Source organism: Liolophura sinensis, chromosome 6, assembly GCF_032854445.1.
Source record: "Liolophura sinensis isolate JHLJ2023 chromosome 6, CUHK_Ljap_v2, whole genome shotgun sequence".
In the NCBI taxonomy this organism is placed as follows: Eukaryota; Metazoa; Mollusca; class Polyplacophora; order Chitonida; family Chitonidae; genus Liolophura; species Liolophura sinensis.
Window position 1 is genome coordinate 58,449,832 of NC_088300.1, and position 18,845 is coordinate 58,468,676.

At 36.8% G+C, this 18,845-nt stretch overlaps 1 protein-coding gene across 1 annotated transcript; it reads right to left on the bottom strand.

Moving 5' to 3' along the window:
• Nucleotides 1–1,279: 1,279 nt before the first annotated feature.
• LOC135466630 (glycine-N-acyltransferase-like protein 3) lies at nt 1,280–18,176 on the bottom strand. Its single transcript, XM_064744222.1, has 5 exons — nt 17,816–18,176; nt 13,628–13,744; nt 8,274–8,388; nt 5,163–5,286; nt 1,280–4,424 (listed from the first exon to the last, which is right to left on the bottom strand). The coding sequence occupies exons 1-5, from the start codon at nt 17,894–17,896 to the stop codon at nt 3,959–3,961; spliced, it is 903 nt and encodes a 300-aa protein (XP_064600292.1). The 5' UTR covers nt 17,897–18,176; the 3' UTR covers nt 1,280–3,958.
• Between the last annotated feature and the right edge of the window lie 669 nt (nt 18,177–18,845).

Sequence of the window (18,845 nt, forward strand, 5' to 3'; positions counted from 1 at the left end):
TTTGCATGCGTTTGTGAAGACGGTCCCATATAGAGCTACCCACCGATGGCATGATGGACAACAGTAGGACTTAATTAAGAGTCACGTACAATACACCTAAATCCTTTATAAATTGGGAACTTGTATGTCGTAATCCAGTGTTTGTCCACAACATATATACCATAATTCATACACAACACGCAGTACTAATGAATTCATTGTGCATTAAGTCCGTTGTTGAAGTTCCAAGCTATGATGAATTCATTCTCCGAACAGTCCGACATACATACCTTGGGCCAATATTAACTTTTATACATATAGTTAGCATGGTCGTGGCTTTTCCCCGGGACTGTGCATGGTTTCCTCCCACCTTAATGCTGGCCGCCATCCAATAAGTGAAATATTCTTGAATACGGCGTAAAACACCAATCAAATAAATAAATAAAATAAATAAATAATTAACAGAATATTTAAATGTTTGCATTGCGTTGGGGATTCGTTGAGTTTCGTATGGTATCAATTTGAACTCACGACTTTGCATATGAGAAAATTACTTGCCACAGGCCCCTGGTTTACTCCAGGCAAGCCCAATTCGTTAACCCATATAAAATCGACGGCCGTTGTACAAGTGAAACGTTAATCGTTGAGAACTATGTTCAACATGTGAAAACACTGGAAACTCACTGGAGGCGCTGTCCTTGTCAAACCCATACACAAAACCTATGTTTTAACATGTAGAAAATCTTCTTACTGTAAATTATGATGTAATGATGTCTGCAAGATACAATCAGATGTGATTGAAAACGTGTACATATTAGTCGTACGTGAAAAGACAGCCAGCAATGCGGGTGGCCGTCGGTTTATTTACGGATTAATTACTACATTCGCGCAAGATTTAAATTCTCCAAGGCAACGGCGTTTTGGGGGGAGGGGGTACAACATCAAGCTTGCATTTAGGCCTACTATGTGAACATTAATTAAAACGAATTGGCGAATCTATGCAATACGGACTTGAAAAAGAGGTTCTTCTTAAAGATGTTCGAGCACCCAGTGTAATTTTGCGTGACGTTTAATATAGCCGCTATGTCTGAATAGTATCTGGAAACCATGGCCTGGTTTCACGACGCACTCTTGACGTTATGTTCACTTAACTACCACGGCAACCAGTGCTGTGGGCATTACGTCGTCATGGTAGACGCGAACTCGTAACCCTTAAGAGAGCTTGGTAAAACTGAGCCATACATATACCTTACTATATAGTGTGTGGTCGCAAAGAAGTCAATTATAACAACCTCAGAGATTTTTTGCTTTTAAAAATATCTTTATTTTCATGTACAAAAGTATCACATCCCATACGTCTTATTTACAGTATTTACACATGCAGATATACATATGATCCCTATACATATCAATGCAAGACTTTATGTACGTGAAAGGCTATGCTGTAAATATCTATCGGTAAATTGCGCAGCAACAGTGTAGAGATGTCATAAATCACAGAAAAGAACCGACAGTCACATGACAGATGACTTAAACAAATGGTGTTTCAACATACAATCCCCTTTCGTATAAGCGTCCCTCTATATATGTCCGTATAACCTGTAAATAACGGCTTCCTGCATGTAAACTTTTGCCACGGCGGACGTATCGTCTTGAAGGAATGTGTACCTTAACTAATATCGTACCAGTAAGGATTTGGCCTATTAGTACACACAATTAACAATAGGCTACTGTAGACAACTACTGTAATTAGCAAGACTGTGTATACAGGGAATTTTAGTCCAATATTTGTGTACTCTAGTCAAAATAAAACTGAAATTACAAGTCAACAGATGCATTTTCCTTAAATTAATGGGCAGGACTAAACATTAACCAAATCAAAATCAAAAACCATTGATTTATAGCGCTCGTAAGTTCTCTTATTTCATTACTATGTCATGGCAGGTCAGAGTCATACATGTATATTTTTATCGGTAACATCCCACACCATTAACATATGTTTAACTGTAGCTCTTTAACGAAGTCGCCTGCTAAAAGCAAAGTTTGCGGAGCTGTGATAAACTTTAGAGTTAGGCGAATTACAAAAAGAAAACAACAGGAAAACAAATGTGGCATATTACAAGGCACATCTGACAACATTTTATGGGTAAAAGAAAAAAAAGGAATACCTTTCACTGATTTAAAGGGCAGTCGGTGAAGTTAATGGACAATGTAATCAAATGCTGGGATAACAGAAGTTCCTACAGGTAAAATAAACAAGGGTATTAGCATCCATATGTACAGGAACGTGTACAGTAAATGTCAGACTGATCTTTAGCGTTCATGATAGGACGTCATGTAAGCGTTAAGTTCTCGTTTGGCAATCTTCCCATAACCTCCGGGAGATGTGAACTGATTTCTGACCGGATTCTGCCCACGACTCCTGGTTAACTCTCGGTTAACGTATATTATGTAATATGATACAGATTATGTTCTGTGGTTATCCATGTGTTTAGGGTATGTCCCACTGTTTTTTTGTCCCCATAAGGTTATAACAGCGACTTTTTAAGCTCAAGACTGAACAGGAAAATATCGGTCATCTTGGAGCAGAGCCAATACATTTTTACTTTTGTTACTATTTCTGCACCTACGTGATATACAAAATCATGATGCAACCATTTTTTACCTTGCAATTAAAGTCAACAGTGTACGAGATTACCTCTCTCGATTTTCCCCTCAAGAAATCTACCGCCACCCAGTTCAACCAACAGAACACCGCCAAACCGCTTTTTCTAATGCCCATTTCCCCCATAGCAACAGATAATTGTGAAGGCATTCCAACCTAACCTTACAAACCCCTTCCAACAAATGTCAGAGATACAACTTTAATGGGTACACTTATTATCCCACTAAAATGATCATGAAACTAAGCAAAAGAATGTTACAGATTCACACAGCTCTGCAGTTACATTATGCTGCCAATAAAAACACACAAAAAGATAAATACAAATGCGAACAATGCATCAAATCAAATTTCTGTATTTCCTGTCTGCCGATTGTGGTTAAAATCTAATCATTTGTTTCAATAAACTAGGACATAGAGAAGGACATTTTATATGGGTGTGTGTCGGAGTTGATTGGATGGAGTTAATATAAATTCTTCGAGGCAAAAACACCTGTAAGAGAAGTTAAATTCAATCTGAAAACCTCCATCTGAAGAAACTAAAATATGTTACAACGAACAACTGTCTACAGCTTTTCAGCGTACTTATCCTATGTCAAGAGAGAGAGAGCTTAAGTAATGTTTAAAGTACCTAAAATTTCCCAAGGAATGTCATGTGAACAAATATTGTATCTATCTCTGAATGTACATAGTGGTGTTACTGAGCAAATTTTGTTCATAAATCAGATCCGGGAGTAAGCTAGGCCTAATGTCTAGGCTGCTTCAAAAGACAATTCCGATCATCACTACAAGGAGAAAATTGGGTTAACATGTGATGGTGAGGTCTATCTTCACTGGCTTCCAATTTCTCAAAGAAAGCTCAATTCAACACAAAGTATGCCTTCAACGTCACTTTACATCACGCTTAACTGTACAGAATTCATTGATCCTTGAGAATAACCTGGAGTGCAAAGCTGAAACTGGTATTTCTTTCCATGGAAAAACTGGAATTTTGCACTACTTGGATTTTCTGCTTTTATTGTATGGTACAAAATGCTATTATGTACAGAAGTCAGGAAAGATGGATCATGACAATGGGTGCAATGAACAAGGATCGGTTATATTGAGCACAGGAGCCATTTGATATCTTTTTAAACCCACATACTTTTAACCAAAAATCTTATATCCACTTTCTGTCTGTCACATTGGTTTCACCAATATAAGTTGTCTTGAAAGTGGCGAGTCAAACTGTATGGTGAACCACACATATATACTAAGATGTCACTGCCACAAACTGGAGTAGCTAAGGGTACTGCTGGCTCCTGTGTTTCATCTACATCAAATAAGAGGTAGTTCTACTTTAGGCTTCCCATTGGGCAGTAACATACTTGTGGGTGTATGCTGTACCCATGTCGTGTCCCCACTAGGTACCCAACGGAACCCTAACTTCTGCATCATGTTAATCGCTGGTGTATCATTGGTCACTGTATACACGTATGGCACGTGACCTTTCTTCATGACCTTGCGGGTCAGATCCTGCATGACCATGATGCCGTAGCCTTTCCGTCGATGGTCGGGTTTCACAAAAAGTCCCCCCATGGATCCATAGTTCTGGAGCCAGGCATAAGCCAGGACCTCTCCATCAGAGTCCATCAGGCAGGAACTTTCAAAGTTGTCCAGTAACATGGACATGAGTTTCTGAGATTGTTTCTCCTGCTCTGTCTGACCTGACGAGTACCACTGTTTACTCAGGTATTTTGCCTGGGATGGCTCCAAACATGCCAGGTGCAGTTTCTTTGGAACTCTGAAAAGTAGGGGTCAAGTGTAAGGGAAATGGGTTCATTGCAAAAGGTATACCTGCATGTACAAAGCAGGTACACCGAACACAAATATTTTTTCCACACTCCAGTTTATGTAAAGAATAAGTTTTAAATGTACTGAGATAAATGGATGAAACACATTCATTGTAAACTGTTATCAATTTGTTGCCTAATCTTACAAAACTGATGGAATGTTTGGAAGAACCTGTATCTATGTGCTCAAGATTTTTTACATGCACTCGGAAATAAATCTATGTAACCCATAAAGCCAAAATGTACCAGGTACAAACTAAGCCATATTGGCTGCCAAGGCAAACAACGGCCATCAGACATATGTACATGTAGTAAGTCAGTAAGTGAAATCTTGAAAACAGCTCAAACCTGTTATGTAATCAAACTGGTCAATGGCAGCATTGCTTGGGTGGATCAGTTCCACAAGAGCACTGGCATTGGCAAATATCAATGGTGCACACCATTATTTGTAACTTGTCTCACTTTGACAACCTTTGCAGCTAATGTCTAACATGCCAAAAAGTAAAGTTGATGCCTCACTGTAGAATGGTGTACACATCAAATGATCAGTGAAGTTGATTGGTTGGCCCAGGTTATTTAATAATTACTGAAAACACTTGGTATAACTGTTGGTCCAAATCATATATAAATTTTTTTCCGCTGTCAGTACAAATTTCAGACAGTTATATCTGCCATTCATCAAAACTTACTCAGGTGGAGGAGGTGGATCCTTCTGTTGCCATGCATACATGAAACACTGGTTCTGATTGGACAAACTCCCGCCATTTTTTTTGCTGACTTCCTTCAGGGTACATGTGAGATCATAAGGAATTCCTACAATGTATACAAGAAAATACTTTTGATATATCCTGAAGCAAACCAGATATTTACATAACTACATAATTTGATATACAAAAATATGTTCACAATTCTGCAATCATAAGTAATGCTTGTGATATATAAATAAAGATACACTGTTCTTGATATCTTACAAATTTACAGCCTATTATTAAAACATATATTATTTAAAATTTAAAAAATACTAATGTTTTTATTTGACACAATTGAGTATTCTACTTTAGTCCTAATTTAGTTGAATAAAGGCTATAATGAGTTCATCCCTGTGGATGATAAAATGACCTTTAAATTTTACTCCCTTCTAAAACTCTGTATGTACTGTATATACATATCCTTAACGTATACAAATAGGCCTCTACTAAAACAAGATATATTCAACTTGTTTTCATTCTTGATAAAGTGCTGACTGTAATTAAGAAGACTGTGGAACTAACTTAGTTTTGTAGTACAGGCATTCTGTGAGTACATTCATGTAGAACCTCCAATAATCAGAGAGAAAGTACTTTTCACCAATGTTTATTATCAATACAATGAGCTCACCATTCATTTCTTCAGAGGAAAAAAGTTTGTTTCATAGAAAATATGGTGCATGTATTTAGCAATGTATAGCCTTTAACACAAAATGTTGATCAAATACAATGACAGCTAAATACTGCTGATTTCAAAAACACTTTCAAAATTTATATAACTGAGATGTTTTTCGAAATGCTATTTTTTTAACATTTTCACAGATGTATTGTTCAAGTCCACAATACACCATCCTAACTACAAAAAAAGAAACGAAAAAAAAAAACGGTTCCACAGATTTCAACATCTGTGGCATGTTGTCTCAAAAAAGAGATATTAAAGGAGAAAATTAGAAAAATTTCTAGAGGGTCCTCATATAATACAAAATTTGCAATCTGTGACTCCTCATGAATCCTATGATTATATTTTTAAAATTTTATTTGATTGAATTTTTCACTCACACAATGTCATCCATACAGGTTTAGCAAGTTTCTGGCAAACTTTCCAACATTTAATGTACATGTGATATCAGTGCAAAGCAAATGGTCTACAGTGAAATTCATGCATGGCCATGCATATAACAGAATGACATCAATGGCTGATATCATCAGTGCTCCGAGAACAATTGCAGCAGGAGTGGCCTCTTCCAATCAAAACAAACAAGACAAGTTTTTTCCTAACTTCATGTGATTTCTGACTCATACTGTTATGTAGCATGTGATATGTCTGTGCAGACGGACTCCATCTTGGAACAATTAATAACATTCAAGCAATGAGCAAAAAATCTAAATCCCTTTCAGTATACCTGTTACACAACACAACGGCCATCCTTAAAAGCACATGTGAAAGAATTGTTTGTGAGGGGAAATCTTGACAGCACTGCTCTGTTACAATCAACCTTCTCCATTAAGATGTCATGGTAAATAAGTGTTAATGCTTATGGGCCTTTGTGAAAGGCAAATGTCGCTATTACATTTACCTTCTGCAAAGCTTTCAGGTTACGTAAGAGCTGAACATGGAAGTAAAAACTAGAGTGCTGTTGTCTTGTTTATCGTGTTTACATGTCACGGGCAAACAGAGACCTAAGTAATATATATAGCCCAACACAAACGGCAAACTTTCAAGTCACCGAAAGAGTTACATGTAAATATAATAGTGTATGAAGAAGTATATATGATCACTTCAAGGTATAATCAATAAAGCTTTGAACCATAAATTACAAACATTTGCAGCAGCATGGCCAGACCTCAGCCCAGGACCACACAACCATCATCCAGAGAGTCTACATCGTCACCTATAGGAAAGTGTCATCAGCTCAATTTATGCTAAATTCTTTGTCTTCAACATAAATTTATTTTTCTACAAGAAAAACTATATGGCTGTCCAGGGCTTCCTGTGGGTCAGCATTTTTTTTAGCCGGTCACTTTAGCCACTCATTAGATTTTGTGGCAAATACTATTTTTCTTTATCTTTTGTAATCATCATCTGATTGAATGGAGGCAGTATCCATGACTCTTGTAGGTCTCCATCTGTAATTTGTTTTTGTCTGTCTTGGTGTAGCTGCTAGAATCAGTTTGGTCTCATCCAGCTATATCTGAAGTTTATCAACCATTACATTTAGAACAACTGCCCTCAAAATAATGGACCAATTCTTGGTAGCATGTTTTTGTATTTTGAAAAAAAAAATTAATTGTTTTTTCAACCTGTAGGATTCTGGTAAAGTACTAGGAAAATTTCGCCAGGTAGATTTTGAATAAAGTTTGTATTTTTTCTTAAGTAAATACATGTGTCACCAAAAACATTCCCATTTTTTCAATTTCGCCATTTCAAAAATTTGTTCTACGTTTGCAACAGTGGGGAGTGCCAGTGGAAGCCCTGGCCGTTACTAGTCTCCTTGATGCTCAGAGAGCTAGAACACTTTACATTTTACACAGATAAACATCATACCAGATACTGTTATCCTAGCCAATTAAAAATGAGATCCTTGTGATTAGAATTTTGCTCAAAATAAAAGCTGGTTACCAATTAAGGGAAAAGTTTAATCCAGGTCACAACAAAAAAACTATGTAGATGTATGTACATTCAGGCTCAACTGCCATTACACATAAGGCATATTGTTACAAAATAGTTCTCCACAATCACTTCTAGCCACAATTGTATTTTACCTAAAAATTTGCCTGAACAGTTGCATTTTTAGAAGCAAATAAAGGTCATAAAATATTATTTTTTGGTCGGTAAAACTTACATTTTTCTGTAGGATATCATTTTACCTTTGAAACAAACCTGACACACCTTTGACACAACTTTCTACAATCAGTACACCTCTAAGAATCAGACAACATAAGCTCATTTTAGGTCACATATAGTACATGAAATATTGCTGAGTTTGCATAAAACCAGAACCATTTACTGTTTAATCACAGCTATCACTGATTTATAAGACTGAGAATGCATACCTGAGAGAATACCCGGCTTGCTCCAGTTGATTACACCTGGTCTTTGTATGAAGTACTTTAAAGCTTTTGTGCTATTTGTGTGACAAATGTATGTTGATTTTAGAAACTCTGGAACCTGAAAAACAAGCACAAAACTCAAAATCATTTCAATTATTCCACATATATGTAGCCCAGCTTTGCTTATTAATTACATTATATAGTCTATATATAAATACCTTCAGGTAGTAAGCATTTAGCTACCTGTATATTCATCTATTTTACTTTCCAGTGATGAGAAATCTATGTCAGTGCCACAATGACAAGGTGATGCAATCGGACACTCTCACTTTCAGTGGAGATGTACCTAATAATGATTAATGTCACCAAACATATATGTAAGCTTCAGAGAATGTTGCTAGAGGCCATGTGACAACAATACTTCCTTGTAGTCTGAGGATTAAATAAATGCACAGAAGATTTACTTCTATAACAGTAAATCGGGATCCTATCCTGTGTCCGCATTTACCACAAAGCGCGTAACACATGTGTATGTGCGTAGGTTATAAAACTGCTTTTGTGTATAAATTCAATACTGAAATACAATTCTGTGCACATACAATACGACATACCTCACACCAGCTTTAAAGCAAAGATTTTAAATCTATGAAAACAGAATATTCAATTCTTTACACTTTACACTGTGAAACTTGAAGTTGTGCATATATCTATTGGTTGTAGAGTGTTAGTACTGATTTTAAGCATGTAATGCCAGTAAACCTTTTGCTACAATTCAGACTACAACATGATGTTTAAGTACATAGCACAAGACAGTATGAGATTGTAAAAGTTTACATCACATGTGACATAAAGCAAATGTAACAGAATTCATACCCATTGCCTACCCATCTACACATGATATATGGTGATATTCCCAAACACTACATTGTTCAAATGATCACTCCAGCTGATTCTGATCAAGAGTATCTGACCATTTACAGCAAACAAGCCTGTCTAGATACCATGCCTGCGCAGTGTCATTTCTAGTGCTGAGATAGGCACAAGCAGGGCATATTGACCATTTTTCATGTAGGAATACATACCAGTAAGCAGTGGTAGCTAGGTCTGCAGAACACAGCACAGTGACCTTATGACAGCTGAACAACAGATATTAGCTTAAATCAGTGCCCCTGATCGATCAATGGTAGATAATGCGCACAAAATTATCCACAGATTTAACCAGAGTTAAATCTGTTTAAATAATTTATATGGTAAACTTAGTATCAAGGGCAATCCTGCTGGCACATCATCAGTCATGTTTGACTGTTCAGTGTACTGTAATTCCTCAACCTTTTCACATGTTTGCAAAGTGTTGAGTCAAACATATTATGAAGGCATATATCTCTGTAGACTGATAATATTACACTTTTTGCAAAGCCCTGGAATTGGCAAATTAAATCAATGTAGTTTTCCTTAAAAAGATCTACTTAAAATTTGCATAAATTGCACTGGAAGTTGCTCTTTTCATATGCAAAAAGGTTGAGAAATTAAGTACATGCACATGTAGGTCATCCTTATATAGAATTTATAGTTGTTAATTTAACAATGGCATGAATTTTAATCTCATAACAGGTATATAAAATTGTGAACAAAACAATTCTCTATTTAAAATGAACTTGAAGTACTTGTATATGAAACTTTGCCAAACATGTAAATATACACTATATGTGTGTTTGAACAGTGCTTAAAAAACTGACGATTTGTTCTGTAATTTAAATTATCGTGTGCTAAATATAACTGATATTCGGGCTGTGTTAGTTCACTCACTCACATTTCCCTGATGCAATCTACTTGCATTTTAGTTTTGCTTCATTTACTTATTTATTTATTTTTTGGTCTGTTGAACATATACACCTTGTAAATGTATAAAGAGAAGAAAACATAAAAATGATTCCAAAATCCGATGAAAGAGCATCAAAACTTATTTGCATATATGGCCTGTAATATTTTTCCAATCACTTTTTTTCAGGAAAAAGGGTATTTGAATATATTTTTGTGTGGTGGGTATTTGGGACGACCTTTTGTCATTTCACAATAATATTCCAAATAAGGACATCATGCATGATGTCTAATTTGAATGAAAATTTGTTGTTTGTATCTAAACACATGTATTTAATCTGAATTTTGATAATATCAGCCTTCAGAGTGCCTCCCTGCAAATATATAGGAGAAAATATAGGTTATTCAGAAAAATATAGGAGAAATATAGGAATATTTCCCGGAAAATATAGGTGCATACAGGAATCTCCAGACATAATTCTGAGACCTACGGATGACATATTATGAATTTAATTGATAGAATATTTCATAGCTCATCCATGATGTGTATTTATTGCACTACTGGTACATTCAGTCTGAATTAAAAAAAATGTAGCAATGAAAAGAGAACACAGCTGGAAATATTTGTGTACAGTCAGAAGAGGCCAATAAATGGCTAGTTGAAGACGTTCTAAAGAACATAAATAAAAACATGTACACAAGTTTCAGGGAAATTGTTGCAATACTTTAGCAGGAGTTAAATGGACAAACTCCGTGTACATGAAAATCCATTATTGCACAGAGTACATGTACCTGAACCAGAGCAATTATGAGATAATTACCCAACTGTAAACTTAAGCATGCATAAGTTTAGATGATACGGAAGATGCGTGCAAAGTATGAAGGAAGTAAGTTCAGTACTTCAGGAAGAGCTGCATGGACAAAATCTAAATATATGCCAAAAACCACTACGCAAAAGTTCTACATTGGGGTATTTATGAAAATAATGAAGTCAACTGCTAATAGCATACACACGTTCAAATGATAGGGAAGATGTATGGTAAGTTTCATCAAATCAGTGCAGTAGTTTTGTAGGACACGCATGGCCAAAATCAGACAGACAAAGAGATTCCAGTAGTCCTCTGCCTCTCCAACCCTCCTAACTTTGTTAAGGAGCACATAAAAATTTCCCTAACAGCCTACACGTCTTTATTATTATCAATGATGCCTTTTTTCAGGACGGCCTCATATAAGTCAAAGAATTCTTGAGAATGGTATCAAAAATCAAATGAATAAATGAGGCACAATGGGGACAAAGTCATGAATGTGCGATACAATGCAGCAAGGACAAAATATCACCATTGTATGCCCTTGTCCTTGCAGGCAATAAATGAGGCACAATGGGGACAAAGTCATGAATGTGCGATACAAGGCAGCAAGGACAAAATATCACCATTGTATGCCCTTGTCCTTGTAGGCAATAAATGAGGCACAATGGGGACAGTCATGAATGTGCGATACAATGCAGCAAGGACAAACATCTCCCTTGTATGCCCTTGTCCTTGTAGGCAATAAATGAGGCACAATGGGGACAGTCATGAATGTGCGATACAATGCAGCAAGGACAAAATATCACCATTTTATGCCCTTGTCCTTGTAGGCAAAAAATGAGGCACAATGGGGACAGTCATGAATGTTCAGTACAATGCAGCAAGGACAAACATCTCCCTTGTATGCCCTTGTCCTTGTAGGCAATAAATGAGGTGCAATGGGGACAGTCATGAATGTGCGATACAAGGCAATAAGGACAAAATATCCCCCTTGTATGCCCTTGTCCTTGTAGGCAATAAATGAGGCACAATGGGGACAGTCATGAATGTGCGATACAATGCAGCAAGGACAAGCATCTCCCTTGTATGCCCTTGTCCTTGTAGGCAATAAATGAGGTGCAATGGGGACAGTCATGAATGTGCGATACAAGGCAGCAAGGACAAAATATCACTCTTGTATGCCCTTGTCCTTGTAGGCAATAAATGAGGCACAATGGGGACAATCATGAATGTGCAATACAAGGCAGCAAGGACAAACATCTCCCTTGTATGCCCTTGTCCTTGTATGCAATAAATCAGGCACAATGGGAACAGTCATGAATGTGCGATACAATGCAGCAAGGACAAAACATCACCCTTGTATGCCCTTGTCGGCAATAAATGAAGCACAATGGGGACAGTCATGAATGTTCAGTACAATGCAGCAAGGACAAAACATCACCCTTGTATTCAATTGTCGTTGTAGGCAATAAATGAGGCACAATGGGGACAGTCATGAATGTGCGATTCAAGGCAGCAAGGACAAAACATCACCCTTGTATCACCTTGTCGGCAATAAATGAAGCACAATTGGGGCAGTCATTAATGTTCAGTACAATGCAGCAAGGAGAAAACATCACCCTTGTATGCCCTTGTCGGCAATAAATGAAGCACAATGGGGACAGTCATTAATGTTCAGTACAATGCAGCAAGGACAAAATATCACCCTTGTATCACCTTGTCGGCAATAAATGAGCTCTATGCAGGAAAAATGAGAATGCAGATGTACAAAGAATACACATTAACCAGTTAAGTCATCACTTTTGTAACTGACTGTAATAAGCAGACATGCAAGACATCAACAATGGAACATCTTGTCACCATTGTGATTTGCATCTATGTAAAAACCTGAGCATTATATATGTACCTGTGCTTGTAGTAGTTTTTGAAATATCACCCTTAAAATATACATGTACCTTACCACTGATTGACTTTTTCAGTAATTAACACACACCTATGGAGGTCTACCTCATGCTATTGTGCTTTACTTGTATGAAATACCACAATTCACATTTACCTTAACATTGAATAGACAGGAACATTGGAAATTCTGAGTTGAATTTACGTTACAATTTATTAAGAAAGCAAAACATGCATTGATGAAAATACTCTGTTGTAACTGTTGTTTGATGTAAATGTCATGGGTATAAATTAAGCTCCTGATGGAGCCTACATGGAGTTGGTACCAAAAAAATTGACAGTGACAGCAAATTTTGAGCTGGTTTTGATAAAAACATAGGAAATATAGGAATTTTTCAGCAAATATAGGAAAATATAGGATTGTCTGGAAAACGTAGGAAATATAGGGACACTCTAAGGCCTGTAATATTTTTGAATATATTAAAATCACACGTATGATCAAAAATCCATGGTGAACACATCTCTTAGCTGAAAAGCTCACATTCTAGTGTAAATATATTTATTAAACGTGTGCTCATTTACAACATCATTACACAAAGACTATATATAGCAAAAGGTGGTCCCGAGTATCCACCGCACAAAAATTATTTTCAAGTGTCTTTTTCGCTTTAAAGAAAAATCTAAAAAACTATTGAAGGCCACATTTACGACTAACCTTTTGCACTCTTTCATCTAAACTTTACGTTATTTTTATGTTTTCTCCACCTTTAAGATATCTAGGCTACCCTGAAGAAGGAGGGGCCAAGATTCAAGCATGTACTTCTCTCTTACCTTTGCATTATCAGGCTGAGGTCGTCCTATTACACACTTCCAATTTGGCCAGTTATCTGTGATGATTTCAAATCCAGGGCATTTCCCCTTCACCATGCGGTCAACCACATAAAATATCTGAAACAAGGAAAGAAAGTATTTTGATTTGTGATCTGGTTTTATTACTTTCGGCACCAAGTTGTGTCTGCTAATTTAGTGACATGAGTATCTCAGTCAAGTCAGTCCTGTTTGATAAGGATAAGGCCATATGGCTAGGGTGCGGATTACATGGAAATTATAGAGGCAGAGATAAGCTGATAACAATTGCATGTACTTCTCTTTAACCATATGCAAGTTACAGAGCTGATATGTGTAAATAGAGTTCATTGAGTGCACAAGTTATATAGCCAACTGGACAGAGTGTTCATGCTCAACATGGAAGTGTTATATGTCAACCTCCTGTCATACATGTACTTCAGATATATAAACTGATTCAAAAACAATGGCATCTCATTATCACCAACTGATCAGATTTATGAGGCCTACCAAAATCAAAATGTCTAAAATTGCATTTTCAGCTTGAAGTAGCTTAAGACATATATGAACAGAATTAAAGTAGTTTTAATGATAGTCATGGATATACTGTACATGTAAGGAATGTAAACTATGTATCAATCCATATACAACTACAAGTATGCAGGAAGACATTATTTTATTTAATTACTTTTTTACATGTATTTGATTACAGCCTTGTCCAAGGAACTTGACAAACATTCTGACATAAAGCTGCACTAAAAAAAGCAGGAGCTGGATTTGAACTATCCACCTCACTCACCAAAGGATACAATCATCCTCCAGTACTGCACCCCACTGACACCTTGGACAATTTGTATGCAAGGCTGATACACTTTAGTGCACAAAGTATGCAGAAGCATAAAGCAAGATAGGAGTTTATCCATGTAAATTTATACAGCCTGTCATGCATTTCCAGTATTATTCTAAATCAAGAGGAAGTATCTGTTTGTTTATTATGATTCAAAATTTTAAAATATTAATATCTTTTCTTAATCATTGTATATATGATTGCATGATGATTCTACTCAAATAAAAATCGAGCTGAAATGACATACTGATTTAAAGTAAAGTTGCCCTCTCTTTCCAAAAATACAATAAAGTGCTCCTGACATGCATGACAACATGTAAATAACAAACACAATGAACTGTTTAACTGTAGTAAAACTGCATGTGCGCTCAACTGAAATGTCTAGCATTCCTAAACTATCTAACATCAAATTTATAATCAAAAGTGTTAAAAGTCAACAGATGGAATGTGACACCTTGTATTTTATGGCTGGACTGGATTTAAATCCTCCAGTGACACCCAACAGACTACCACCTTTTCTTCTTCTACAGACTTATCTTTGACCATTTTCACAATGCTATTCTCTATAGCTATAAGTACACAAGTTTCTGTTTACCAATACCAGATATGTGGTGTCAAAGCATACACATATATATATATATATATATATATATATATATATATATATATACACACACACACACACACACACACACACACACCAATGCAAGCTTAACGGATGGTTGTAATAAATTATTATCTTTTTCATCAATATATTACAGGTAAACTTGTCTACAAACTGCATGACTGATAAGCTTCTAGCTCCCTACACTCGTGATTACAGAGACACGAGACAGCCATGAGTGCTGGATGTTAAATTTGGTGTGACTAGATATGCAACAATAACATCTACAGGTCAACATATACCACATCTGCATTTTTACCTGCACTTAAAATTCTACAATTCCCATTTTATATAGATAGACTCATGTGATGTACCATGTATTTTTGATACAGTGCCGTTAATCACACTGGTTGTTAGTGATCACTGAGCATGTATATAACAACAGTGCTTTATGTAGACCTAAACAGTTTCTATGTCATGTTGTCATGGTTACACATCAAGCCACATTAAAGATTCAGGAAGATGATAAGTATCACTGTACAGTGGTTACAAGGGAAGTTACCTTATGTGTTTTTGGAAAGCTATTAGTTAAAAATTTCCCTGGCACATGACTTGTGATTCTAACTTAACCCACGTAAGGTCAAGGTTTACTCTTTGTTCACCTAAGCTGAACATCTGTATACATGTATAGTGTAGTTCACCTAAGCTGAACATCTGTATACATGTACAGTGTAGTTCATCTAGACTGAACATCTGTACACATGTATAGTGTAGTTCACCTAAGCTGAACATCTGTATACAAGTATAGTGTAGTTCACCTAAGCTGAACATCTGTACACATGTATAGTGTAGTTCACCTAAGCTGAACATCTGTATACAAGTATAGTGTAGTTCACCTAAGCTGAACATCTGTATACAAGTATAGTGTAGTTCACCTAAGCTGAACATCTGTACACATGTATAGTGTAGTTCACCTAAGCTGAACATCTGTATACAAGTATAGTGTAGTTCACCTAAGCTGAACATCTGTACACATGTATAGTGTAGTTCACCTAAACTGAACATCTGTATACATGTATAGTGTCGTTCACCTAAGCTGAACATCTGTATACAAGTATAGTGTAGTTCACCTAAGCTGAACATCTGTACACATGTATAGTGTAGTTCACCTAAGCTGAACATCTGTATACATATAGTGTAGTGTAGTGTAGTTTGACCCGTAACAATGCACTCTCAGAAGCAAGTGAAGGCCTTAAAATGATACAGTTGATGTCAACACTTCATTTTTCTGACAGGAAATCAATCAATTTTCACAAAACAAACATGTAAGTGCATGGGCCTATAATGTGGACAAATCACTCAGAACCAAGCAAAGTGTGTCACCTGAAAAAAAAGTAAACCCTAGGTGAATGTCATGTTTTTCCTTACCAACACAAATAGGGGAAAAAAACATCAATAATAAAAAAATTAATAACATGTTTAACCTTCTTGTCTTTAAATGAACTATTAACATAGAGCCAAATCAGAATCTCATATCATACCAAATGAGGTTGTCATACATTACTATGGATTTATCTTATGTCTAAATCGCACATAAATAAATCATTCTTTGTGATCAACAGATTCCAAAATTGGCTAGGGTCTAGTAAAAATGTGAAAAGAAAATATGATACATTTTAATTTGTTCAGTTAAGAAAATGGTGTCCAGGCCACTACATTTATGTCATTGTTGATTTCTACCTCTGATAGTAAACAAGCAAACATGCTTAATAATAATAATAAGTTTTACACACACATAACCATGCGTTTACTTTCAGATACAACATATATCAAAGTTAATTGTTGTCACCTGGCCATACTGTATTAGAGACATACGCACTGGCAGTCATACAGGCTTACAGTTTATATATATACAGATCTTTTCTGTCTACAGATGCTGCAAATCAGTCAGTTTAGTCTGATAATCGGATCTGCATGGCTTATAATGAAAGGACTGAAACTATGTTAACTTAAGCTGCCAAGTCACTCACTGAATTGACCTTGTTGACAGCTACCTATAATGTGCTTGAGTCACACCTGAATCAGGCTAAGCTGAATGATCTAGGAGATCTGAGGTGAAGGTTTACAATGCTTAACAGTTCATGGTGTTTGCATGTACCAGTATATGTCTAACTTGTGAGGAACCTGTGATGAAATAAATGCAATTACAGTTAGGCAGACATCCAAGATTAGCTCTGCTGAAAACACTTAAACTGTGCTTCACTAGTCTCCGCATATGCATGTCTATGCATATAATTAATAATTAAACTTTTAACAAGAATGTTATATAAGGTACATGTAGGGTATCAATGAATGTTTTAAATTATTATATGAACTGTGATTCATACAATTACTGGAAAAGTCAGAAATTTCCTGTAAAACGGATGCAAGTTACTGTGATAAGGTTCTTGTCTTCAGGTTAATAGAGCGAGTAGATTAACCCCAGCCGAACACATATATTACTTGGAAATCAGAATTCATGACAGGTGACTGTATCCTATTATTGTCTCCTAGTTTCATTACCCTGGTTTACCCTTGCTACAAGATCGAGCTGCAGAGGGAGGGTAACAGAACAGCTGGCCCTATATATGTCTTTAACATCGGTATCTGAGCTGATCGGCCTAAAGACAGCTGTACTGGTATATCAACAACAAACAACGTGACGACGCCGGAGACACTGTACCTTGGACGAACCTGGCAGCTGGAATTTTAAAGACTCGTACAGGACTGTCAATTCATCGGCGTCGAGCACCTTGAAAATCATCGCCAATAAACGCTAGAGGCAGACCGTGTATGGACTTAGTGAACGTGGATATCCAGGTCGAAATTCTACACACATCAAATGGCCTCTGTCGGTTTCACTGCAATGAACACTCGGCCCTCGATCAAAACCTAGCTAATGTTTTGTCCGACTCCTGACGTCATTGTCAGAAATCTACGCTCACAGTGTGTACGTGGTCTTGCGATTCTCCCGTCAATCACATAGAGGCTTTACCATTAACCAATAACCGTTCTCACCGTGGCCGACACCGCAAACCGCGTTTTGCCTTCACATGTCACACGCTTCTCGCTTCGCCCTGTTCAGCAGGGTCTAGACCACGTGTAGGCAACACCAAACAATCGTGATCTGCACGTGAGGTTGCGATTTGGAGGCGGACTAAAGCATTTGATTGGTTGCTCGTGCTGAGCTGACCTACCTCTAGCCAATGAAAACTCGTTCTGTCATGAATGGAATACTGCCGCGCCATGTGATCAGGTTTTACATTGCAACATCGCGACAATTTCCACCGATGGATTGTAAGAGAGAGCCGTGGACATGTTGCAACCTGTGCACACTGATCTCAGCTTCCATCTCCTTATTTACCTATACAAATGTGGACGGAAAACACTTGATTATACATAAAATTGTCCGAATTGACAATGAACATTTTCCATATCGATCCACCATACAACACCCACAACTAAGAACAACTATTTTGAGGACGGTGTGATCCAACTCTTCAAAGAAGCTAGACAGGGAACAATTAACAGAATTATCATATTCATGTAATTTTACTCTGTCAGGAAGAATATGACTACATTTTTTGGTTATTTTACTCCGTACTAAAGAATATTTCACGTATACGACGTAGGCCAGTGTTATGCTAGGCGGGAGCTGGGCAGAGCTTGGGGGAGACCCACGACCATCCGCAGGCTGCTGCAGACCCTTGCAC

What these genes read in the sequence shown, in the direction of transcription:
- LOC135466630 (XM_064744222.1), bottom strand. Translation starts at nt 17,896, where the DNA reads ATGATTTTCAAGGTGCTCGACGCCGATGAATTGACAGTCCTGTACGAG. An exon ending in CAAGCCGGGTATTCTCTCAG is followed by an intron (nt 5,287 to 8,273) that starts GTATGCATTCTC and finishes TATACATTGTAG; the next exon opens with GAATTCCTTATGATCTCACA. An exon ending in GATCCACCTCCTCCACCTGA is followed by an intron (nt 4,425 to 5,162) that starts GTAAGTTTTGAT and finishes CCTACTTTTCAG; the next exon opens with AGTTCCAAAGAAACTGCACC.